This window comes from Aethina tumida, chromosome 1 (assembly GCF_024364675.1).
Source record: "Aethina tumida isolate Nest 87 chromosome 1, icAetTumi1.1, whole genome shotgun sequence".
Taxonomy (NCBI): Eukaryota; Metazoa; Arthropoda; class Insecta; order Coleoptera; family Nitidulidae; genus Aethina; species Aethina tumida.
This window is the reverse complement of record NC_065435.1, coordinates 9,036,072-9,061,283: the sequence shown is the minus strand read 5'-3', so window position 1 is coordinate 9,061,283 and position 25,212 is coordinate 9,036,072. Positions and strand designations below refer to the sequence as shown.

At 40.3% G+C, this 25,212-nt stretch overlaps 2 protein-coding genes across 3 annotated transcripts in view; one reads left to right on the top strand and one right to left on the bottom strand.

The window, feature by feature from the left end:
* LOC109596340 (twitchin) overlaps positions 1-19,409 on the top strand; it is a 40,470-nt gene extending 21,061 nt beyond the window's left edge. For both annotated transcript variants that reach the window (XM_049965836.1, XM_049965830.1), the window contains 24 exons: positions 150-1,037; positions 1,119-1,700; positions 1,756-2,058; positions 2,117-3,886; positions 3,943-4,224; positions 4,314-4,619; positions 4,677-4,979; positions 5,043-6,812; positions 6,928-8,391; positions 8,456-8,758; positions 8,815-9,093; positions 9,152-9,257; positions 9,314-9,519; positions 9,576-9,878; positions 9,935-10,092; positions 10,150-10,879; positions 10,937-14,776; positions 14,833-16,153; positions 16,316-16,468; positions 16,522-16,748; positions 16,805-17,095; positions 17,151-17,819; positions 17,873-18,175; positions 18,233-19,409. In XM_049965836.1, coding sequence (XP_049821793.1) covers positions 150-1,037; positions 1,119-1,700; positions 1,756-2,058; positions 2,117-3,886; positions 3,943-4,224; positions 4,314-4,619; positions 4,677-4,979; positions 5,043-6,812; positions 6,928-8,391; positions 8,456-8,758; positions 8,815-9,093; positions 9,152-9,257; positions 9,314-9,519; positions 9,576-9,878; positions 9,935-10,092; positions 10,150-10,879; positions 10,937-14,776; positions 14,833-16,153; positions 16,316-16,468; positions 16,522-16,748; positions 16,805-17,095; positions 17,151-17,819; positions 17,873-18,175; positions 18,233-18,870 — 17,195 coding nt within the window. In that variant the 3' untranslated portion in view covers positions 18,871-19,409. The remainder of the gene's footprint in view (positions 1-149; positions 1,038-1,118; positions 1,701-1,755; positions 2,059-2,116; positions 3,887-3,942; positions 4,225-4,313; positions 4,620-4,676; positions 4,980-5,042; positions 6,813-6,927; positions 8,392-8,455; positions 8,759-8,814; positions 9,094-9,151; positions 9,258-9,313; positions 9,520-9,575; positions 9,879-9,934; positions 10,093-10,149; positions 10,880-10,936; positions 14,777-14,832; positions 16,154-16,315; positions 16,469-16,521; positions 16,749-16,804; positions 17,096-17,150; positions 17,820-17,872; positions 18,176-18,232) is intronic.
* Positions 19,410-20,783: 1,374 nt separating this feature from the next.
* Positions 20,784-22,549, bottom strand: LOC109596339 (small glutamine-rich tetratricopeptide repeat-containing protein alpha-like). Its single transcript, XM_020011864.2, has 6 exons — positions 22,413-22,549; positions 22,024-22,353; positions 21,564-21,847; positions 21,392-21,512; positions 21,277-21,339; positions 20,784-21,225 (listed from the first exon to the last, which is right to left on the bottom strand). The coding sequence occupies exons 2-6, from the start codon at positions 22,347-22,349 to the stop codon at positions 21,066-21,068; spliced, it is 954 nt and encodes a 317-aa protein (XP_019867423.2). The 5' UTR covers positions 22,350-22,353; positions 22,413-22,549; the 3' UTR covers positions 20,784-21,065.
* Between the last annotated feature and the right edge of the window lie 2,663 nt (positions 22,550-25,212).

Genomic DNA, 25,212 nt, shown 5'->3' with positions numbered 1-25,212 from the left:
CAATGTATTTGTCTATATGTGTCTGTATTGTTTACGATTATACAGGTCAATTTAAGATAAGACTAGTTGGAACGGACACAGATATCATTAATCCATGGAAGTTGAAGTTTCCACTTTACTGGATATTCAATGTTTACCTTTCATTTCAGTGCGTCCACTTATTAACCGTGACAAACTGCACACTGTTAAAGTTCGTGCTGGTCAAATAGTCAGATACGACGTCGATGTCAAGGGTGAACCCCCACCGACTATTACTTGGAGCTTTGCTCACAAACCCTTGGAAAATGGTCCCAACACCAAAATCGAAAACGAGGACTATAACACCAAACTCACACTTTCAAACACCTCCAGAAAAGACACTGGTACTTACACCATCAGAGCCGAGAACGAATCCGGCTTTGATGAAGCTCCAGTTGAAGTCATCATTTTGGACAAACCAGGCAAACCTGAAGGTCCACTTGAAATTAGTGACGTGCACAAAGAAGGTTGCAAAGTTAAATGGAACAAACCTAAAGACGACGGTGGCCTTCCAATCACCGGTTACACAATTGAAAAACAAGATCCAACCACCGGCAGATGGGTACCAGCTGGTTTCGTAGACGCAGACAAAACTGATGCCGAAATCACCGGTTTAGAACCAAACAAAAAGTATAACTTCAGAGTCAAGGCCGTGAATGAAGAAGGAGAATCTGAACCACTCGAATCCGATGGTTCTATTCTCGCCAAGAATCCATACGACGTATCAGCTCCACCCGGTCTTCCAGAGATCGTGGACTGGGACGAACACTCCGTTAAGCTTAAGTGGGATCCTCCAGTACGCGATGGTGGCGCACCAATCACTGGATATATTATTGAAGCCATGGACAAATTCGGCGGTCAATTCGTCAAAGTCGCCGAAGTTGGTCCTCAATGCAATGGCACCGTACCAAAACTCGAGGAAGGAAACCAATACAAATTTAGAGTACGCGCTGTTAACAAGGCCGGTCCTAGTGAGCCCTCTGAACAAACTAACTGGCACACTGCCAAAGCCAGGTTCTGTAAGTGTCCCCTTTATGTTTTATGTTATTTGCTAAAGGTTGTTTTTGATTATTTTTGACAAAACTTATTTCTTTTTTTAGTAAAACCACTTATCGACAGAACCAACTTGGGTCCACAAAGTATCAAGGCTGGACTTTCTATCAGCTTGGATGTGAACATTGCTGGTGAACCTCCACCGAAAGTTACTTGGTTCTTCAATGGCAAAGAATTGGAATCAAACGATATTACTCGTATCGACAATGTAGATTACAATACCAAATTCTTTGTCCTCCGTTCCACCAGAGAACAATCTGGCAAATACACCATCGTTGCCAAGAACGAGGTCGGTGAAGACACGGCTGATGTTGAAATTTCCGTTCTTGGCAAACCAGGTTCTCCAAAAGGACCTCTCGAAGTATCCGATGTTACCAAACATGGATGCAAACTTAAATGGAAGAAACCAGACGACGATGGTGGTACTCCTATTGACCACTACGAAATTGAGAAGCTTGATCCACTTTCCGGACAATGGATACCGTGCGGAAGAAGCACTGAGCCAGAAGCAAATATCACTGGCTTGCAAGAAGGCAAACCCTACAAATTCAGGGTCAGAGCCGTCAATAAGGAAGGAGAATCTGAACCACTTGAGACAGAAAAATCCATCATCGCCAAAAATCCATTCGGTAAGTCTCTTTTAACCCTCACGTTACACAACAATGAAAAATATTTACCTTTCAGATGAGCCCAGTAAACCAGGCCGCCCAGAACCTAAGGACTGGGACAAGGACTTCGTTGAACTTGCCTGGGCGCCACCCAAATCTGACGGAGGTGCACCAATTGAGAAGTACATCATCCAAATGCACGACAAAGCTGGTCGTGGATGGGTTGATGCTGCTACCATTCCCGGGGACAGAAACACTGGAAGAGTTGAAAATGTTGAAGAGGGTCACGAATACGAGTTCCGCATTGTGGCGGTTAATAAAGCTGGTCCTAGCGAACCTAGTGATCCATCTAAACCTGTCATTGCTAAACCAAGATTCTGTAAGACATGATTAATTTTATATTTAATTTCAGTAAATTATTTTTGTATTCTTTACAGTGGCACCAAAGATTGATCGCAAGAACCTGACCAAGAAGGTGTTACGTACTGGACAATTGCTTCGTCTTGAAGCTGATGTGAAGGGTGAACCCGCCCCAACTGTGACATGGACTCTTAAAGAGCAAACTCTCAGAAATACTGATAGACTCAAAATCGAAAATGAAGACTATCACACTTCCTTCATTTTGCAAAAAGTACAACGTAGTGACACTGGTGTGTACACTGTTACAGCTAGAAACGACTCTGGTGTGGATACCGTTGACGTAGAAATCCAAGTCATCAGCAAACCTTCTAAACCAAAGGGTCCACTTAAAGTATCCGACGTCACCGCTGAAGGATGCAAACTCAAATGGGAAGCTCCTGAAGATGATGGTGGCGAACCAATCAAGGAATACGTTGTTGAACGTATGGATGTTGAAACTGGAAGATGGGTTCCAGTCACAACAACCAAAACACCTGAAGCCGATGTCACTGGCTTGACTGAAGGAAAAGACTATCAATTCCGTGTCAAGGCTGTTAACTCAGAAGGTGAATCTGAACCTTTGGTGACTGATGTACCAACCACAGCCAAGAATCCCTACACCGAACCAGACACTCCCGGAAAACCAGAAGTCAAGGACTGGTCTAAGAACCACGCTGACCTTAAATGGACTCCACCCAAAAACGACGGTGGCGCACCAGTCGAAAAATACATTATCGAAAAGAAAGACCCAGTTACTGGCAAGTGGCAAAAGGCTTGCGAAGTACCTGGTAACAAAACTGACGCTAGAGTGCCCGATTTGCAAGAAGGACAACCCTACCAGTTCAGAGTAAAAGCAGTAAACAAAGGAGGTGAAAGTAAACCTTCTGTTGCATCTGACACAATCATTGCCAAGGACAGATTTGTACCACCAAAGATTGACAGAACCAACCTTAAAGACATCACTGTTAAAGCCGGTCAACACATTAGGTTGGACGTTAAAGTTTCTGGTGAACCACCACCGACCAAGAGTTGGTTCCTCAACAAAGCTCGCATTGAGAACCGCGACGATATTAATATAGATTTGGAGGACTACAGAACCAAGTTCGTCATTCCAATTGCCCAAAGAGGACACACTGGTACTCTCGTACTGAAAGCTGAAAACACTTCAGGAAAAGATGAAGCCAGCATTGAAATTAAGGTACTGGACAAACCAGGTAAACCTGAAGGTCCACTTAAGATCAGTGACGTCCACAAGGAGGGATGTTCTCTGAAATGGAATCCACCACAGGACGATGGTGGTGTACCATTGGACTACTACCAAGTTGAAAAACTCGACACAGCCACCGGCCGTTGGGTACCAGCTGGTCGTTCCAAAGAACCTAAAATTGACCTCAACAACTTAGAACCAGGACAGGAGTACAAATTCCGTGTCTCCGCCGTAAATGCTGAAGGTGAATCCGAACCACTGGAAGCTGAACAAACCATCATCGCCAAGAATCCATTCGATGAACCTGGTGCGCCTGGTACACCTGAAGTAACAGATTGGGACAAGGACCATGTTGATCTTAGATGGACTCCACCAACTAATGATGGTGGATCTCCAATCACCGGATACGTTATTGAAAAGAGGGAGAAAGGATCACCTAAATGGATCAAGGCTGGAGAAACTGGCCCACACGAAACAAAAGGCACAGTCGACAACTTGGACGAAGGTGTCGAGTACGAATTCAGAGTACGCGCTGTTAATGCTGCAGGACCCGGCGAACCAAGCCAAGCTTCGAAATCGGTTATTACCAAACCCAGAAAATGTAAGTTACTGAATTATTTTAGTGTCAATGATTGTACTTACCGGATAACGTTTCAGTGGCTCCCAAGATCGATCGTCGTAACCTCCACAGCATTACAGTTAAGGAAGGCGAACCAATTTACATTGACGTTAAAGTCAGTGGTGAGCCTGCTCCCGATGTAACATGGTACCAAGAAGGCAAGACATTGATTCCCACCGGACACAAGCGTATTGATAACATTCCATACAACTCCAAGTTCTTCAACGACAAACCCGAAAGAAAGGACACTGGAGTTTACAAAATCCAAGCCGTCAACAAGTACGGTCAGGATAGCGCTGAAATTGAAATCACTGTTGTTTGTAAGTACATATTTACTTTAATTAATGTTTATATTAGTTAGATATTTAATTAACCAGCTAAATTATAATATTTTTTTTTTAATTTTTAGCTAAACCAGGACAACCAGAAGGTCCATTGGAAGTATCTGACATTCACAAGGATGGATGCACCCTTAAATGGAAAAGACCTAAAGATGATGGTGGTGAACCAATTGAAAATTACGTTGTTGAGAAATTCGACCCAGAGACTGGTATTTGGTTACCTGTAGGCAAAACTACTGGTTCCGTACCGGAAATGAAAGTAGACGGACTTATCCCCGGACATGAATACAAATTCAGAGTTAAGGCTGTAAACAAGGAGGGTGAATCTGAACCTCTTGAAACTGCTGGATTGATTACAGCTAAAGATCCATTCAGTAAGTAGTTTTATTCTTTCACAAAGGATTTGTTTAACTTTCTGTTTGTACTTTCAGCAAATCCAAACAGGCCTGGAACTCCAGAACCAACAGATTGGAGCGCAAATCACGTCGAGCTCAAGTGGACCGAACCAATCTCCGATGGTGGCTCTCCAATCACTGGCTACATAATCGAAATGAAAGATAAATACAGCCCATTGTGGGAGAAGGCAATTGAAACAACTAGTCCAACTCCAACAGCAGCTGTACATGGATTAATCGAAGGAAACGAATACCAATTCCGTGTAATTGCTGTTAATAAGGCTGGTCAAAGTGCACCTTCCGATGCTAGCAAGTCCTTCATTGCTAAACCAAGATTCTGTAAGTTAATTGTTAATATTAATTTATTTGAATTGATGATTTCTATGTAATATTTATTTTTAGTGGCTCCCAAGATTGACAGACGTCACTTGCACGATGTCACCTTGTCCGCCGGATCTGCCCTCAAATTTGAGGCTAACATTATTGGTGAACCTCCACCGACTGTTGACTGGCGTTACAACGGTGGTTCTATCAAGGATAACCGTGCTACAATCGACAATGTCGATTACTTCACCAAATTCGCCATGCGTCCCGTTAAGCGCGATGACACTGGTCAATACACAGTTATTGCAACCAACAGCTCTGGCAAAGACCAGCACACCATCAATGTCACAGTCACAGATAAGCCAACACCTCCAGAAGGACCATTGCAAATCTCTGACATCAACAAAAACGGATGCAAACTCAAATGGAAGAGGCCAAAAGACGATGGTGGTACTCCAATCGAATACTACCAAGTCGACAAAATGGACCCAGAGACTGGTTGCTGGGTACCATGCGGCAGGGCCAACGAACCCAACTTCGAAGTCACTGGCCTAACTCCTGGACATGAATACAAGTTCAGAGTAGCTGCCGTAAATGCCGAGGGTGAATCTAAACCACTCGAAGCTGAAGAGACCATTGTGGCCAAGAATCCATTCGACGAACCTGGACCGCCAGGACACCTCAAGGCAACCGACTGGGACAAGGACCACGTAGACCTGGCTTGGTCTCCACCCAAGGATGATGGTGGCTCTCCAATCACAGGCTACATCATCGAAAAGAAAGACAAATTCGGCGATTGGGAGAAAGCTCTCGAAGTACCAGTTGACCAACTTAAAGCTACAGTACCCGACCTCATTGAAGGTCAACCCTACCAATTCCGTGTACGTGCAGTTAACGCTGCAGGCCCCGGAGACGCCAGCAATGAAACACCAACCATCATTGCCAAGTCTAGGAACCAAGCTCCTAAGATTGACCGCACCAACTTGATCGAAGTCCGTATTAAGGCTGGAGCACCATTCAGCTTTGATGTTAAAGTCAGTGGTGAACCTGTACCAACCACCAAATGGTTATTGAAGGGCAAAGAAGTCAAATCTGCTGATGGAGTTAAAGTCCAACATGCCGATTACAACACCAAACTTAAGGTTGGAAACGCTACTCGTGCTGACTCTGGTACTTATACCATCAGAGCAGAAAACGCTAACGGCACAGACATTGCTGAAGTTGAAGTAACAGTATTAGATGTACCTAGCCCACCAGGAGGACCACTCAAGGTATCCGATGTTCACGCCAATGGATGCAAACTTAACTGGCGTCCACCAGCAGATGATGGTGGTCAACCTGTTGAATGCTACCTCGTTGAGAAAATGGATGAGGCTAGCGGTAGATGGGTACCAGTTGGAGAAACTATCGGACCAGAAACTAATATGACCGTAGATGGCCTTGTGCCCGGCAAGAAATACAAATTCAGAGTGCGTGCTCAAAACAGGCAAGGCAAATCAGAGCCTCTTACCACCGCTCAAGCTATCGAAGCTAAGAATCCATTCGATGAGCCTGGCAAGACCTCTGCTCCTGAAATTATTGACTACGACAAAGACTTCGTCGAACTTCAATGGAAAGAACCAGAAACTGACGGTGGCTCTCCAATTACTGGATACGTCATCGAAAAGAGAGATAAATACAACCCCAACTGGGAAAAGTGCGCTGAAGTTGAGGGTAATGTCACTAAAGGCAAAGTTCCAGACCTCATCGAAGGTACTCCTTATGAATTCCGTATAAGAGCCGTCAACAAGGCTGGACCTGGTGAAGCTAGTGATGCATCTAAAGTTCACGTTGCCAGGCCAAAGAACCGTAAGTATTATTTAAATTATTATAGTAATTTTATAATATTTATATCAATTTAGTATGATTTAATATTACAAATCTATTGAAAGAACAGACATAAAAGTTTTTTTTATCTTTACAGTTGCTCCCAAAATTGACAGAAACCATCTCTTGGACCTTAAAGTTAAGGCTGGAGGTACCATTGAATTCAATGTCCCAGTTATTGGTGAACCACCACCGTCCAAGGAATGGAAACACAAAGAAGATATCCTCTTTAGTGGAGACCGTTGCAAGATCAACAATGAAGACTACAAAACTCACATCAAGATTACTGATGCTAAACGTAGTGACAGTGGAGTTTACACTCTTATTGCCAAGAATATCAACGGCAAGGATGAAGCCACAGTCAACGTAACTGTGCTCGATGTACCCACTCCACCTGAAGGTCCACTTAGGGCGGACAATGTCACGAAGAACTCACTTACACTTCGCTGGAAACCACCCAAGGATGATGGTGGTTCTGAAATCACTCATTACGCTGTAGAAAAACTGGACACAGAAAACATGAGGTGGGTTCCAGTTGGAGACGCAATCGGAACAAGCATGCGCGTGGACCATTTGCAGGAAGGTCACGATTATCAATTCCGTGTCCGCGCTTGCAACAAACAAGGAGAGTCAACTCCTCTTACAACCACTGAAGCTATCACAGCTAAGGATCCATTCACCAAGCCTGACAGGCCAGGAGCACCTGTTGCTACTGACTGGGACAGAGACCACGTTGATCTTGAATGGACCGCTCCCAAGAAGGACGGTGGTGCACCAATTGAAAAATACATCATTGAAAAGAGACCTAAACATGGAACATGGGAAAAAGCTTGTGAAATTCCTGGAGACAAAACAAAGGGAACAGTACCAAATTTGACTGAAGGAGAAGAATATGAATTCAGAGTAATTGCTGTCAACAAAGGAGGTCCAAGTGACCCAAGTGAAGCTTCTGCTCCAGTTATTGCCAAGCCCAGATTCCTGGCACCCAACTTCAACAAGAACTTACTCGAAGATATTACAGTCAAAGCTGGTCAACGCTTTGGCTGGACCATTCCAATCGAAGCTTCGCCTAAACCAACGGCTAAATGGACCGTTAATGGCAAAGAAATTAAACCAAGCGACAGAGTTGATATGGCCGTATACAACAACAAAGTATCATTCGATATTTCTTCCTCTTTGAGATCTGATGCTGGAAGATACACGTTGACTTTGACTAACGATCTGGGCAGCTTCAGCGCTTCAGCTCAAGTAACGGTTCTCGACAAACCAGGACCACCACAACCACCATTAGATGTTAGTTGTGTGACCAAGGAAAGCGCAAGAATTGCCTGGAAACCACCACTAGACGATGGTGGCTCTCCAATTCTCCACTACATTGTCGAAAAGATGGACGTAACCCGTGGCACCTGGTCTGACGCCGGTATGGCCACCATTACCTCCCATGATATTACCAGACTCATCCACAAGAAGGAATACTTCTTCCGTGTTAAGGCAGTTAACGCTGTTGGTGAATCAGAACCTCTTGAGACACCAAGAAGCATAATTGCCAAGAATGAATTTGGTAAGTAGTACCTATACATGTGTACCGTTCTAAACTTTAACTATTTGCTGCTCACCTGTTTCAGATGAACCATCTGCTCCCGGCAAACCCCAAGTTAAAGACTGGGATAAGGACCACGTTGACCTTGAATGGAGTCCACCAACCAACGACGGTGGTTCTCCAATTACTGGCTACATTATCCAAAAGAAAGAAAAGGGTAGTCCCTACTGGACCAATGCAGTACATGTACCTGCAAGAAAGAATAGTGCTACAGTACCTGATTTAACAGAAGGACAAGAATATGAATTTAGAGTAATCGCTACTAACACAGCTGGTCAGAGCGAACCCTCTGAACCATCTGATCTTGTTACCGCTAAAGCCAGATTCTGTAAGAAATCAAAATTATATGCCACTCATGTAAAGCTAATTAAAATTTTATTTCAGTGGCTCCTAAGATTAAGACACCGCTTAACGATATTCGTATTAAGGCTGGACTCATTTTGCATATCGACATCGATTTCATTGGTGAACCAACTCCCGAGGCAACATGGACTGTTGGAAGCAGGGACTTGGTTCCAACCGATCGTACCACGGTAACATCGATCGGTTATCACACTACCATTCATACTGTTAATGCTAAGCGCAGCGACAGTGGCTTATACCATCTTCTCATCAAGAATAACTCTGGAATTGATGAAGGATCCTTCCAAGTTATTGTTTTAGGTATATTAAAGATAGAGATGACGTTGGCAACTTAAATTAATAATTGTTTTTGGTTTAGATCGCCCTGATGCTCCTGAAGGCCCATTGGAATATGAGGAAGTAACTGCACAAAGTGTAACACTTTCTTGGAAACCACCTAAAGATAATGGTGGAAGTGAACTTACGTAAGTATTTTACTTTTTACTGAGGTTGTATACAATATACTAATATTTATTTGCAGAGGCTATGTAATTGAAAAGAGAGATTTGACCCATGGAGGTGGCTGGGTTCCAGCTGTTAACTATGTGAATCCCAAATACAACCATGCCATTGTACCAAGATTGATTGAAGGCACAAAATACGAATTCAGAGTATTTGCTGAAAATCTTCAAGGAAGATCCGAGCCATTGGAGACTTCCAAACCAGTTGTTGCTAAGAATCAATATGGTATACGTCATTTTCTTTCGAAGCTATATAATTCTATCTTGATGATGATTTTTCAGATGTTCCTGGTAAACCAGGCAAACCAGAACTGGTTGATAGTGACAAGGACCACATTAAGATTAAATGGCAAGCACCAATCAGCAACGGTGGATCACCAATTGTTGGTTATGATGTTGAAAGAAGAGATCGTGCTACTGGAAGATGGGTTAAACTTAACAAAGAACCCACCAGAAATATGGAATATTATGATGATCGTGTACAAGAAGGTCACCAATATGAATACAGAGTTTCTGCAGTAAATGCTGCTGGCCCTGGCAAACCTAGTGATGCTTCCAATGTCTTCATTGCCAAACCAATGAAAGGTAATATATTAATATATATTACATAGAATTTATAACCACCACATTGTTTTCAACAGAAAAACCAAAACTATGGTTGGATGGAATTATTGGTCGCAAGATCAAAGTACGTGCTGGTGAACCAATTAATATTGACATTCCACTATCTGGAGCTCCTGCTCCTAAAGTAGAATGGTTCAAGAACAAAATCTCTGTACCTGAATCCAACAGAGTTTACGTAAGTATTTCTGTAACAGTTTGTAAACCAAACAAATTCCACTTCAACATTTTACAGAGCGAAACAACCAGCGAACACACCAGGTTCCGTGTTGAAGTTTCCAACAGAGACGATTCAGGCACCTACACAGTACGTGCCAAGAACGAATATGGATCCGACGAAGCTGACATTGAAGTTATCGTCGTTGACAAGCCCGGTATTCCTAAAGGACCACTTCAATACACTGAAACAACCCAAGATACCGTATCGCTTTCTTGGAATCCACCATCCGACGATGGTGGCGGTGATATCACCGGATACATCGTGGAAGTTAGCGAATACGGCACAGACATGTGGCGCCCATGCCCAGGCTATTGCCCAAGGACATCATTCACTGCCCGTGGATTGCAGGAAGGCAAGAAATACGTGTTCCGCGTACGTGCAGAAAACATCTATGGTGTCTCTGAACCATTGGAAGGCAAACCCGTCATTGCCAAGAGTCCATTCGATCCTCCAGGTGCCCCCAGCCAACCAGAAGTCACTGGTTACACTCCATCATCTTGCTCCCTCAAATGGAACCCACCAACTTCCACTGGAGGCAAACCAATCACTGGATACATTGTTGAGAAACGTGAACGTGGAGGAGATTGGGTTAAGGTTAACAACTACCCAACACCCAACACTCAATACACCGTCCAAGATCTTAGAGAAGGCAATAAATACGAGTTCCGTGTTATTGCAGTTAACGAAGCTGGACCTGGTGAGCCAAGCAGACCTACTGAACCTATTGTTGCTGGACACCAAAGATGTGAGTATTAACAATTAATGTTACCAATTGTATGATACTTATATAATTGTATTTCAGTTAAACCTGACACTCCTGAGCCACCAAAGGCGGACAGAATTACCAAAGATAGCGTCACCCTTTCATGGAGACCACCAAGAAGTGACGGTGGATCCAAACTCAGAGGTTACATCCTTGAACAACGTCCAAAGGGTAAAGACGACTGGACTCCAGTCAACTCCATTCCAATTACCGATACTGTATACACCGTACCTAAACTCAAGGAAGGAGAAGAATACCAATTCAGACTTATTGCTGTTAACGATGTTGGACCGTCTGACCCAAGCAGACCAAGCAATCCAATTATTATTGAAGAACAACCCAATAAGCCCTGCATGGACTTGGGAGGTGTTCGTGACATTACTGTACGTGCTGGTGAAGATTTCAGCATCCACGTACCATACGTTGGATTCCCCAAACCAACCGCATCCTGGTTTGCAAATGATAAACTTCTTGATGAATCCGATAGCAGAGTATTCCCACAACTTGCTGATGACTACGCAAGTATCATCGTAAAGAACTCCAAACGCACGGATAGCGGACAATACAGACTCCAACTTAAGAACCCATCAGGTTTTGATACTGCCACCATCAACGTTAAAGTACTTGATAGACCTGGCAAACCTGAGAACCTCAGAGCTGATGAATTTGCTGGTGATGCTCTTACTTTGTACTGGCAACCACCTAAAGATAACGGTGGTGCCGACATTACCAACTACGTCATTGAAAAGAAGGAAGCCAGATCTCCAACATGGACTAAGGTGAGCAGCTACGTCACAGTACCATTCGTACGCATTCGTAACTTGACCCTTGGAAAAGAATACGAGTTCAGAGTATTTGCCGAAAACCAATACGGCCAATCTGAGCCAGCTGTCACATCAGAACCAATCCGTGCCAGACATCCATTCGATCCACCAGGAGCGCCTGGAGTACCTAGAGGTGTTGAAACCACCGAAGACTCCATCACTATTACCTGGGCTAAACCACGTCACGATGGTGGTTCTCCAATCACCGGTTATGTGGTTGAGAAACGTCTTATTACTGAAGACAAATGGACCAAAGCTGCCCATGCTATTGTACCTGACACCACACTTAAGTGCATCAACTTGATTGAAAACCACGAATATGAATTCAGAGTAGCAGCCGTCAATGCTGCTGGTCAAGGCCCATGGAGTTCAGCTTCTGATGCTATCTGCGCCAGAGCTGCCCCACATGCTCCTAAGATCACATCTGACTTGAGCATACGCGATATGATTGTTATTGCTGGTGAAGAATTCAAGATTACCGTTCCATACACTGCTTCACCTAAACCTAGAGAAACCTGGACCATTAACGGAGAAGAAATTCTTCCTGATGACAGAATTAAGACAGAAACTACTGATATTGCTTCTATATTCTTGAACAAGAAGGCTAAGCGTTCTGACACTGGCAGTTACACCATTAAATTAACCAACAATGTTGGATCTGATTCTGCCACTTGCAAAGTACTTGTTGTAGACAGGCCACAACCACCACAAGGACCACTTGATATTTCTGATGTTACTCCAGACAACTGTTCTCTGGCATGGAGACCACCATTGGATGATGGTGGATCACCAATCACGAACTACATCGTCGAGAAACTCGACACTAACGGCATCTGGACTAAATGCAGCAGTTTCGTACGCAATACTCACTATGACGTGATGAGTTTGGAACCCAACCGCAAATACAGCTTCAGAATTCGTGCTGAAAATCAATACGGCATCAGTGAACCTCTTGAAAGCAGTGAACCAGTCATTGCCAAGTATCCATTCACTGTACCAGAACCACCAAGTGCCCCACGTGTTACTGACTGGGACTCCAGCACTATTTACTTGTCATGGGACAGACCTACCAACGATGGAGGCTCCAGAATCCAAGGTTACAAACTTGAATACCGTGATGTTGCCCACGATGCTCACTGGATCAGTGCCAGTGACTATCTTATCAAGGATACTCACTTCGATTTGTACAACATGATCACCGGACAAGAATACGAATTCAGAGTACGTGCTAAGAACGCAGCTGGATTCAGCAAACCATCAGCTTCCTCGAGCAGATTCAAGCTCAAGGGTAAATTCAACGTACCTAGTGCTCCACAAAATCCCAAGGTTGTCAAGGTCGGCAAAGGTTACGTTGATCTCACCTGGGAACCACCAACCAACGATGGTGGATCAAGAATTACCGGATATATTATTGAAAAGAGAGAAATTGGAAGCCCCTTGTGGACTAAATGCAATGATTACAACGTCACTGATACAAATTACACTGCTCTTAACCTTACCGATGGTTCTGACTACGAATTCAGAATTTATGCTCTTAACGCTGCTGGAAGAAGTGACGCAAGCAACGTTACCACCCCAGTTAAAATCTGCGAAGTTCTGGGAGGACAGAAACCAGAATGGCTTCGTCCACTTAACAACACCGCTGGTCCTCTCGGAAAAACCGGAATTTTGGAATGTGAGGCTTATGGTAAACCAGAACCTACCTTCCGCTGGTTGAGAAACGGCCGTGAAATCAACATCAGCGGCAGATTCCGCACTGAATCCAAAGATGGAGTTGCACGCTTGTACATCCAAGACCTCCTCGACATCGATGATGGCGATTACACCTGTGAGGCAAGCAACACTCTGGGATCAATCACAACCACTGCTAGACTTAAGATTGGAACGCCTCCAAGGATTGACCGTCTTCCTGGTGACTTATACTTACCAGAAGGTGATAACACCAAGATCAAGATCTTCTACACTGGAGACCAACCACTTGACGTTACTCTTACAAAGAACGGCAGGCAAATCGACGAATCTGGACACCTTAAATACACCGTCTTCGATGACTACATTATCATCTTCATTAGAGGCATCCAAAAGGATGATGCTGGCACCTACAATCTTACTGTTAAGAATGACAGTGGTAGCGCATCTGGAAGCTTTACCGTATATATCACCGGACTGCCTGGACCACCAACTGGACCATTGGAAACCACAGATATCACTAAACACACCTGCACACTCGGCTGGAAACCACCAAGCTACGATGGTGGCTTGCGTGTAACACACTACGTTGTTGAAAGGAAAGATGTTACTCTGTCTCACTGGATAACCGTCTCCAGCTCCTGCAAAGACACTACATTCACTGTTCAAGGTCTTACAGAAGGACAAGAATATTTGTTCAGAGTTATGGCTGTAAATGATAACGGTATGGGACCACCACTTGAAGGAGTCAATCCAATCAAGGCCAAAGCACCATTCGACAGACCATCACCACCTGGTGTTCCTAAAGTTACTCAAGTTGGAGGAGACTTTGTTAACCTCGAATGGACCAAACCAGAAAATGACGGAGGCGCTCGCATCCAAGGCTACTGGGTGGACAAACGTGAAGTTGGCAGCCAAGCCTGGCAGAGAGTCAATGTATCCATATGCCTACCAACTCAGATTAACATTTCTAACCTTATTGAAGGCCGTCAATACGAGTTCAGAGTGTTCGCACAGAACGCCGCTGGTATCTCTGAACCATCATCCAACTCTACATCTGTAGTTGTTAAGGACCCACTTGCCCCAACTCCACCAGAAATTATCAAACCATTGAAGAATGCCCAATGCATCCAAAATCACAACGCCAAATTCGAATGCACAATTACTGGTGTACCAGCACCCAACATCACATGGTACAAGGGAGCGAGAGAAATCACTAATGGTTCCAGATATCACATTTACAGCGAAGGAGATGTCCATCACCTCGTTATTCACGACATATTCGGTGAAGATGCTGACGAATATGTCTGCAGAGCCGTCAACAAGGCTGGAGTCAAATCCACTCGCGCTGAACTTTTGATAATGAGTAAGTCGAATTGTTTAACTACTTCTGAAGTATTTACTAATTATGTTGTTTTTCAGCTGCACCTAAACTTAACATTCCACCACGATTCCGTGATTCCGCATACTTCGACAAAGGTGAAAATGTTGTTATTAAAATTCCATTCACTGGCTTCCCAAGACCGAAGATCACATGGGTGAGAGAAGGTGAAGTCATCGAGTCTGGTGGCCACTACCACGTGGAAGTTAAGGATAGACACGCCATTCTCACCATCAGAGATGCAAGCAAATTGGACAGCGGTCCGTACAGGATTACCGCCGAAAACGAACTTGGACAAGACACTGCCATTATTAAGATTCAAATCGCTGACAGACCAGATCCACCAAGATTCCCAGCTGTTGACAACATTGGAACAGATTCTCTTGCCTTGTCATGGAAGGCACCTGTATGGGACGGAGGCAGTAACATCACTAACTACATGGTTGAAAGACGTGAACATCCTTTGTCTACCTGGATTAGAGTAGGAAACACTAGAATGACCACCATGGCAGTTAGTGGACTGACCCCAGGACACCAATACGAATTCAGAGTATACGCCGAGAACATCTACGGACGTTCCGACCCATCAGAAGTCAGTACCCTTGTAGCCACTAAGGATACCGGCAAGAAGATTGTACCAAAGAGGAAATACGAACTTGACGAAAACGGCAAGAAGATCCGTGAATCACACAAGGAACCAGTTAAAGACTACGACCAATACGTATTTGACATTTTCTCCAAATACGTACCACAACCAGTCGAAATCAAGAACAGAAGTGTTTACGATGACTATGACATTCTTGAAGAAATTGGCACTGGAGCATTTGGTGTTGTCCACCGTTGCCGCGAACGCAAGACTGGAAACATATTCGCCGCCAAATTCATCCCAGTATCTCACGCCATGGAGAAGGAACTTATCCGCAAAGAAATTGACATCATGAACCAACTCCACCATCCTAAACTCATCAACTTGCACGACGCCTTCGAAGATGATGACGAAATGGTGCTCATCTACGAATTCTTATCTGGAGGAGAACTCTTCGAACGTATCACAGCTGAAGGCTATCAAATGTCCGAAGCTGAAGTTATCAACTACATGAGACAGATCTGTGAAGCTATTAAACATATGCACGAGAAGAACATCATCCACCTTGACATTAAACCAGAGAACATCATGTGCCAGACTCGCAGAGGTACCAACATCAAATTGATTGACTTCGGACTGGCCACTAAGCTGGATCCTAATGAAGTCGTCAAGATTTCCACTGGAACTGCCGAATTCGCCGCACCAGAAATCGTCGAAAGGGAACCAGTCGGCTTCTACACAGACATGTGGGCCGTTGGTGTTTTAGCATATGTACTGTAAGTATAAATCAGTGACTTTGGTCTCAAATTTAATTACATTGTTACATTTAAGCATAGTATATATGTGAAAGGTAAAGTTTTGTGTTAACATTGCCCTTTTGCAACAACTGATTACTGGCACTTAATTAACGTGAATGTAATGCCTATGTTACGTTTTAGATTAAGTGGATTATCACCATTCGCTGGTGAAAATGATATTGAAACATTAAAGAATGTTAAGGCTTGTGATTGGGACTTCGATGAAGAAGCATTTACACATGTTTCCGATGAAGGAAAAGACTTTATCCGTAGATTATTGCTCAAGAATAAAGAGTAAGTGATCAACGAATGTTGTTGTTGACGCAGCTAATTAAACTCAATTTCAGAAAACGTATGACTGCTCAAGAGTGTTTGTTACATGCATGGCTTAGTGGTGATCACAGTGAGAGAAGAGAAATCATTGATCAATCTAGGTACCTCAGATTGCGTGACAAGATTCGTTCTAAATACGACAACTGGGATTCATATGCTCTTCCTCTTGGAAGATTGTCTGAATATTCTTCGTTACGTAAACTGTTGATCGACAAATACAGAATTCACGACACATTCTTTGGTACGTATAAGATTTACATCACCTAAATATTGTGGTGATGTTTAATGTGTTTTCAGACCGCAGACAGGCCGCACCAAGATTCGTAATCAAACCACAAAGTGCATTCTGTTACGAAGGACAGAGTGTCAAATTCTACTGCAGAGTAATTGGCTGTGCTCCACCAACTCTCAGTTGGTACCATAACAACAGTGAACTCAGACAGAGCGTCAAATTTATGAAGAGGTACGTCGGAGACGACTACTACTTCATCATCAATAGGGCCAAATTGCAAGATAGAGGAGAATATATCATCAGAGCAGAAAACCATTATGGATCAAGAGAAGAAGTTGTCTTCCTTAATGTCCAACGTAAGATGACAAATCAGTCATGATGAATTAAATTAATAATTTATTTTATTTTTAGCATTGCCCAGGGTTGTTCCAGAATACAAACCTGAAGCCCAAATCGTCAGAAGGCGTGAACCACTTCCATACACCTTCTGGCAAGAAGAACAAGAGTGTGCACCCAGCTTCACATTCTTACTCAGACCTCGTGTTATGCAGGAACGTGATACTTGTAAATTGTTGTGTTGTCTTAGCGGTAGACCATTCCCAACAGTTAAATGGTACAAAGACAAACGTGAACTTAGCAAATATGAATATTCTATGTCGCATTCTGATGGTGTGATAACCATGGAAATTGTCGGATGTCGTCCATCCGACTCAGGAAAATACACTTGCGTAGCGACCAATCCTCACGGCCAAGATGAAACGTCTTGTGTCGTCATTGTGGAAGGAGAAACAAGCACTGAAGAACAAACTAGATTAGCACAAAAACTTTTGTATTCTGGTGATAGGAAATACATAGAACAACCTATTAAACCAGCACCTATTCCAATAACAATTAAGAAACCCGTTCCAGTTTCAAACAACCCCACACCATCATCGAACCCGCCTCAGAGGCCTACTACTCTGGCGCACTCCGGTAGCAATTTAAGTGTTGATGGCGACAAACGTTCTCCCAGGAAATACGGACGATTGGACTCCACAGGAAGTCCAAACAGATCTAGGAGTGCCACTAAAGAACTTGCACGTAAGTATCAACTTCAATTGTCAGATGAATTTGATAGTTATGGGGTTTATTAGTTCCAGCTGATGATTCCACTATGTGCGGTCCAACTTTCACCAAGACTTTGTCCGATTTAACCATCAATGATGGAGATAGTTTAACCCTGACAGCTCACGTTAAAGGAGATCCAGACCCACAAATTGTGTGGACCAAAAACGGCAAACCATTGAGTTCCTCTGAAGTAGTAGATTTGAAATACAAGAACGGTATTGCCAAGTTACATATTAATGAAGTATACCCTGAAGATGAAGGAGAATATGTTTGCAAGGCCACCAACTCTGTTGGTAATGCTGAGACTAAATGCAAACTGACTGTAAAACGTGAGTGTGTGTAGAGTATAGTGTAGATGACGTATTAAATTGTTTGATTTGTTACAGCAATGAGCAACGCCACTAATGGCAAGAAGAAGGGATCAGAAGATAAACCACCAAGGATAGTGAGTCACTTGCAATCAGGATTCGTGAAAGATGGCGAACCAGTGACACTATCATGTCGTATTATCGGTGCAGAGAAATTCGACGTAATTTGGCTGCACAACAACAAAGAAATAAAGCCCAGCAAAGACTTCCAGTACACGAACGAAGCGAACATATACAAATTACAAATCGCCGAAATCTTCCCAGAAGATTCGGGCGCCTACACATGCGAAGCCTTCAACGATGCCGGAGAAAGCTTCAGCAGCTGTACCTTGAACGTAATGGTGCCCGGCGAACAACCAAAGAGCCCTGTGTTTAAAACATTCCCGGTTTCTGCTACGGTGTCGGAAGGGGAATCCGCAACATTCGAAGCCGAAACAGAAGATGAACCTTTACAAATTAAATGGCTTAAAGACGGAAAACCAATAAAAGAAACTAGTGCCAAATATAAATTCACAGCCGACGGCAAACGTTACACCTTGGAAATCGTATCATGCGACTCGAACGACGTCGGCCAATATCAAGCCAAAGCTATCGGAAAGAAAGGAGAGACTTTCGCTGCCTTCTCCCTGAATGTAGTACCATCGGGCGAGCTCTAGAGCTCTAGCTCTGACTAATTTTTAATTACGCTCACAAACGATCGACTACGACTTGCTCCAACTTGTACTAAATACTTGTATCATATGTTTATGTATAATATGTATTTATAAGTGTTTATTTTTTATCAAGCGGCCAGAGAAGTGGCCAGCATAAGGACGCTGCTTGTCTCGCCTACAGCATCCTCAAACTTTACCATCTAACGTGTGGACGAAACAACCAGTAACTTATGCTCAGACACTTCTCGTCCAACGATCCACAATTGCATTACCGCTCATTTTGATTTCGATTTTCATTTGTTTACTCATTTCTCACATGCGAACACGGAGCAGAATTGTCGAAATTTAGTTTAACGGTATGAAAAGAGATTATTTATTGAGATTATTTATTTTATTTAGTGTGAAAGTGCTTAAGCCATCTTTTCATTATGCCATCTTTGTTCATTATTTAAGTTTTCATAATGCATTATATGCTTTTGCAAAGCCGAACCAAATTATGTCATACTATGTAAAAATAAAAAATATATTTAATTTTTAATAAACGACTTTCTTTTTCTATAACCCCCTAAGAAAGTAATTTTTTTACAGAATTGTCCTGGAATACATTAAACAACAATTTAGTTTCATATATTGAAGAAATGTATACATATACAATACGAAGAGTTTGATCCATCTGAATCCTGAAAGAGACAACATGAACAATAGAGACAGTAAGGCTCCCACCATGAGACAGACTTCTACTATCTCTGTCATGCATGATGTCTCTCTCTTAATTCAGACGTGTCAAACCCTTTTTCTTCTGTATAGCAAAAAAATCGATTATTAGATAATCCAAGTCAAGAAACAATCCAATCTTATCGTTAACTGAACCTGAAGGAAATGAGACTTGCTGAAAAAAGTTCAAAGACTGTGAGAAGATAGTTGGTTAGTGAATAGGGTTTCGTTTCACCCCAGACCTACAAGAAAAACACTAGTTTCTACTAAAAATATGAAAGTCCATTTTGATATGGTTAGGATCTAATTCACTAGACCACAGAACAGTGGGGATGAGTAGTTTTTAGTGACGAGTCTAAATTTAATTTATAAAATGATGGTTCTGTTTATATTAAACATTTTATAAAGACAAAAGGAATGTAGACTTGTCGTATATTAAGAAAATGGTCTTATCCATGCATATACATGGCCCAAATTTATAAAACAAAAAGGATATTATACAAAGTGTTAATGCTAAATTAAATAACACAGATTTAATTACAGAAAATCCCTTTCAAAATTAAAGTTGCTACATTTATGTCCAGCTCAATTCAGGAAAATATATGTAACATTTTATAGAATAACAACATAGTAAAACAATAATAGTAAATTAATATTGTTTTAACAGTTCACATTAAATAAAAGATTTATGGCAAAAATATATATATTGTTTTCATTTGACACAGTCTACAATACATAAATAAAATGCATTTAAAACTAATTTATCTTCAATCAATTCATAGTAAAAATAATTTGTAGGCCAGATAAGATTCACAACATCAATTAAACTGCACTATATCCATAAAATGTATTAAAATAGAAACTTAAGAAGAATTTTATTAGTTTTTGGCACGTATTTCTGTTCTGTTCCCAGTATTATATTTATAGAACAGCAATTTAGCGCAAAACTCCATTGAAAAGACTAAATTCAAATTAATATTGGTGACTGCAACACCTTTAGATAACATTACAGCAATAAAGTTTGACATTGACAACTTAACACCCGATAAATTAAATTTTTTATCGAAATGAATGTACGTCGCTGGAACAAAACGTTATAAATATGTGCAACATATGAAACGTGTACATATTTTCGAGACCTTGAATAACACCAAACTTATTTACTACGTACATGACGCAGCTGGATGAAATAAAAGTAAACATTCACGAAATTATGAATTTATTTCAACATTAACAATATTCTCCATTCAAGTGTAAAATGAATATGTGTAAAGAAATGTGTCAGTTCTATTGTAAATTTAAAGTAAAAATATATATTAATATATATATAATACACAAATTACTAAAATCCAATGTATATAAATATTAGGAGAAATCAAAAGCCCGATTTTGAAGATTTTGAATCTGTAGTGTTAAATTTAGAGAATTATAAAGATATTAAATTCACAGTCCAAATTTAAAATTAACCTAAATTACGCCTTCAATTAATCCTCCTTCTTGCTGGGATCTTTTTCTGTTTTATCCGCAGGCTTATCAGCATTCTCTTGCGGTCTCCAGCCAGCATTGTTGGGGACCACTTGCCTTCTAAAGTTTTCCACGAAATTTGGGTCGATGGTATTCATTCTACTCGCTAACGTTTGACCACTACAATAATAATCATTGGACAAAATCCAAACAATAAGCAATAAAACTTACGCTTGGAGGAGGGCCTGCATCCCTTCATCATCCTGGGATCCCATGCTTACAAGACCGGACATTCTGCAAAGCCCTTTTATGAAACACACAAAGCTAAAGTGTCAGTTTAACTTACACATTTCTGAAGGAAGGATCACTTAACATCTGTGTAGCCATGTTGATGAGATTGGGGTTGTTAATGAACTGGCTGATGTCAGGCATGGAAACATCTGGCTGTGATTGAGCGTTGCCCAAACCTAAAATATAATGTTTTAGTACTTCATCTAGTTGAAATTAATTTGACTTACTGTTGTATGTACTTAAGCGTTCTTCAGCCAGCTTGAGATTCGTCTCGTACATCTCGTTGTTGGGGTCGAATTTTAATGCAGTCAAATAGGCCCTGCGGGCGTCATCGAATTTGTTGAGGTTTGAATAGGCAATGCCTAGTCTGCCGTAAGCTTTGCCGTATGTGGGGTCCAGTCTTATTGCTTCCTCACTATCTGTGATGGCTTCATTATGTTTATCTAATCTACTGTAGGCCGCAGCACGGTTGCAATAATAAACTGCGCACGTTGGGTTGTATTGTATAGCCCTGAAGAGAAATGTGTCAGGTACATGTTCATGTATTAACTATATGCTGAATAATTACATAAAATATCAAGTAATTGACGTTAATTTTCAATTTATAAACATTATAAACAGTACAGGGTGACCTCAACTTGCTTAACAACTAAATAATATTATACAACAAATTAAACACATTCTTACTTTGTGTACTGATTGACAGCTTCCTGGTACAAACCCTTCTTCATGTTAGCATTGCCCTCATTTTTGAACGCTTCTGCGTTGATCTTATCCTCCTCGCTGACGGTGATCTTTATTTCTGTCGGCATCAACGACAGAAGGTTGATTTTCCTATCGACAAACTCATCTTTGAGTGACTCCAACTCAAAAGCAGTCTCCAAACATTGTATGGCGACTTCGACAGATTCCTTGTGTTCCTCGCTCAAGCTGCCCTTGTTCAATTCGTCCAGCAGGAAATCTATTATGTTGACTACGAGGAACTGCTTCCTTGGGTCCATTGATTCAGCCATGGTTCTGGGAACAGATTAGCAATGAATTATGTACATCAGTCAATATTATGGTGGTTAACTTACCCGATTGTTATAGCGTGTGTAAAGTTCGAAAGCTAATAATTGTATAAGTTTGGAGTAAACTGAACCATAGACCACTCAAACTGAACCGAGCACTTGAAACAGTTGTTGTCAATTATTTTAGGTTATGTGCAGTTTTCTTCGTTTCGCCACCGACGCCGTAACTTAATGCGAATTATTTTTTAAATTCAATTAAATAATTTGGTAGTTTATTTTTGTTGTTATCTTTATATAAACAAATAATTAAATGATCAATTTCATTAATAAATTTTGCAAATTAAGTGTGATATGGGTTGCCTACATCGTTTAAATTTGAATTGTATATAGTATATACAGTGTAGCCCATTTGAAAGCAAGACACCTCCATAAAAATTGATTTTAACATTAACTTTTTTTGGACAAAAACCAAAACCTACAGGGTAATTTTTTAGATATGGAAATTGAAGAAATCGTATCAAGAATTTTTGTTAATTACACCACTAGATTAAATATCTACTGAAATGCTTATGAAAAATTAATACTTTGCATATATGCGCAAATAATGCTGTGGAAAAAAATTATATACGAATTTCTTTTTTAATTAAGTAGCCTGTAGAATAAACAATCAAAAATAGAATAAATTATCTTATTTTTCAAGTGCATATTTTCATGTCATTGAAATTGTGAATTATTTATAAGAAATTATATTTTTGAATTTTCCCTTAATTTTGATATATTTTTTTTTAAATTTAATTGAATTAAAAGGCATTTTATAATAAATGTTTTTCATGTTGTAAATAGATAAGTTATATTTAAAAATATATATTATATTTTTCCAATAGATTAAATAATTTATTTTAGCCATGCCTCAGGATTATTATTAAATAAACTAATATAATTTTATAATTGTCGAAGTATATTAATTTTGATTTTTATTTATATTTTATTCTAATTTGAATCTTGTCCTAGTAATTGCTACAATAAAACACACTCAATGGATGGAGCACAATTAAACAAGTTGAATTATCCAAGTAAATGTCATTAACATTAAATAGATGTCTTTTATCTATATCCAGTATGCAAGACTTATCATTTTTGGGTATCATACATCCTTGCATACTTCCGGGATATATTCACTTCTATGTTATGCCTGTGATTCATTTACACATATATTTATTTTTAAATCTCAAATATTTAATTTATGAGTAGGTAGGCGCATGTTATAGTTTAGTAAAATACCAAAAATATATATAATAAAATGAATCTATTTCACAATTTAGTTTATTATTAATGTTATTATTTATTTACAATTTAAAAACTTTAATTGTTGGCACGTAAACATGTTTTCTTAGATAAAAAGTAGCAAATGCATTTAATGAAACAATTGATTATTGTAAACATCAATGACATTTTTTCACTTAATATTTTCATTATAATTGTTCGATTTTGAACAATAAACTTGTTTTGTAAGATAAAATTTTATAGGCGATGGCAACTGATAACTATACCGATAATGTATATAACGAGCAAGGACTTTTTGTTCAGTAAATAAATAATTAAAACAAAATAAGTTATAAATTTGATATCATTATCAATTATTTTATTACAGACTGTACAATTTTAATGATTCCTTCAACTGACTCATCATTAACATCTCCTGGTCTACGGGTGATCAAAATCAATATTAACGCTCGTAACCCCTCGCCAAAATAAAATCTGATATAAGGGTGCAGCCGGTGCGGAAATGCCTACCCTACGCGACAGTTACTCGTTTTAGGTGCGAAACGAGGTAAAACCAACAAAACTTATGGAATCATTTGGGTCACTGTTACTTTACCAGGAACTATAGGAAATTAGATCAAAACTGATAGGGGGGAAATTAGTCGATGAGTCAGTCATTCGTTCACTTTCGCCAGCAAAAATTTCAACCCTCATTTTATCGTCGTTACTTTTTCATTAAAATACTATTACTACTTTAGTTGTAACTTTGACGGAAATAAATCTCTACTTAGTATAAATTTACAATTATAATTAGTATTCACATGTAAAACATAGTTTTCACGTACTATATTTTAGTAATTAATGCGATAAAATCTCTCTCATAAAGATTAACAATTAGATTCTAATATATTAACATTCCCATAAAATTGAGTGTTATTAAAACAACAGCTTCCGTTAAGAATTGTTCACCTTAGCTCTCCTGTTGACACATCATTAACTCATCTTTCCGTGTTCCAGTTTATAACTAAATTCACTCACCAAACTCAATAAATTATACAGTACAATTATGATAAGAGCAACCAGGAGTCTTTGGAGGAAGGTTATGCATGACACCACAATATATAAGAGGTTGTTTATAAATATTCATGGCTTGATGTGAGTTCAATCTAGAACAATTTCCATTTATTAACTTTATTAAGATTGTTAGTTAATTTATTGTGTCAGCGCAAATAACTCTGTATGCAAATTATAAACAACGACATAGGTTTTAATTACTAAGAGTGCAACGAAAATTTTATTGATCTCTTAGATTTCAGATTCAGATGAAGACTGCATTAATTGATTGAATTATTTAATTAATTTCTTAAGAAAAAAATGTCATGACAATAGGTGGCTTCGTGAAGATTTGTTACAATTGAAGAATGTCACGAATTTAGGAGTAATTACAATGTATTAGTAATATGGCAGATAGATAAATGATTCACTATCAGAAAATGGAAAAACAATAAAAATTTAGCAATAGTCATACAATGGATGTTACACCAATAATTTATTGATAAGAAACTCCATTCATTTTTTTACTTTTACCAAAAAATTGATTATT

Coding starts and splice junctions, on each gene's coding strand:
- LOC109596339 (XM_020011864.2), bottom strand. CDS start 22,349: ATGGCTGAATCAATGGACCCAAGGAAGCAGTTCCTCGTAGTCAACATA. Junction 21,513..21,563: donor ACGCTTAAGTACATACAACA/GTAAGTCAAATT, acceptor ATTATATTTTAG/GTTTGGGCAACGCTCAATCA. Junction 21,226..21,276: donor ATGCAGGCCCTCCTCCAAGC/GTAAGTTTTATT, acceptor TTATTATTGTAG/TGGTCAAACGTTAGCGAGTA.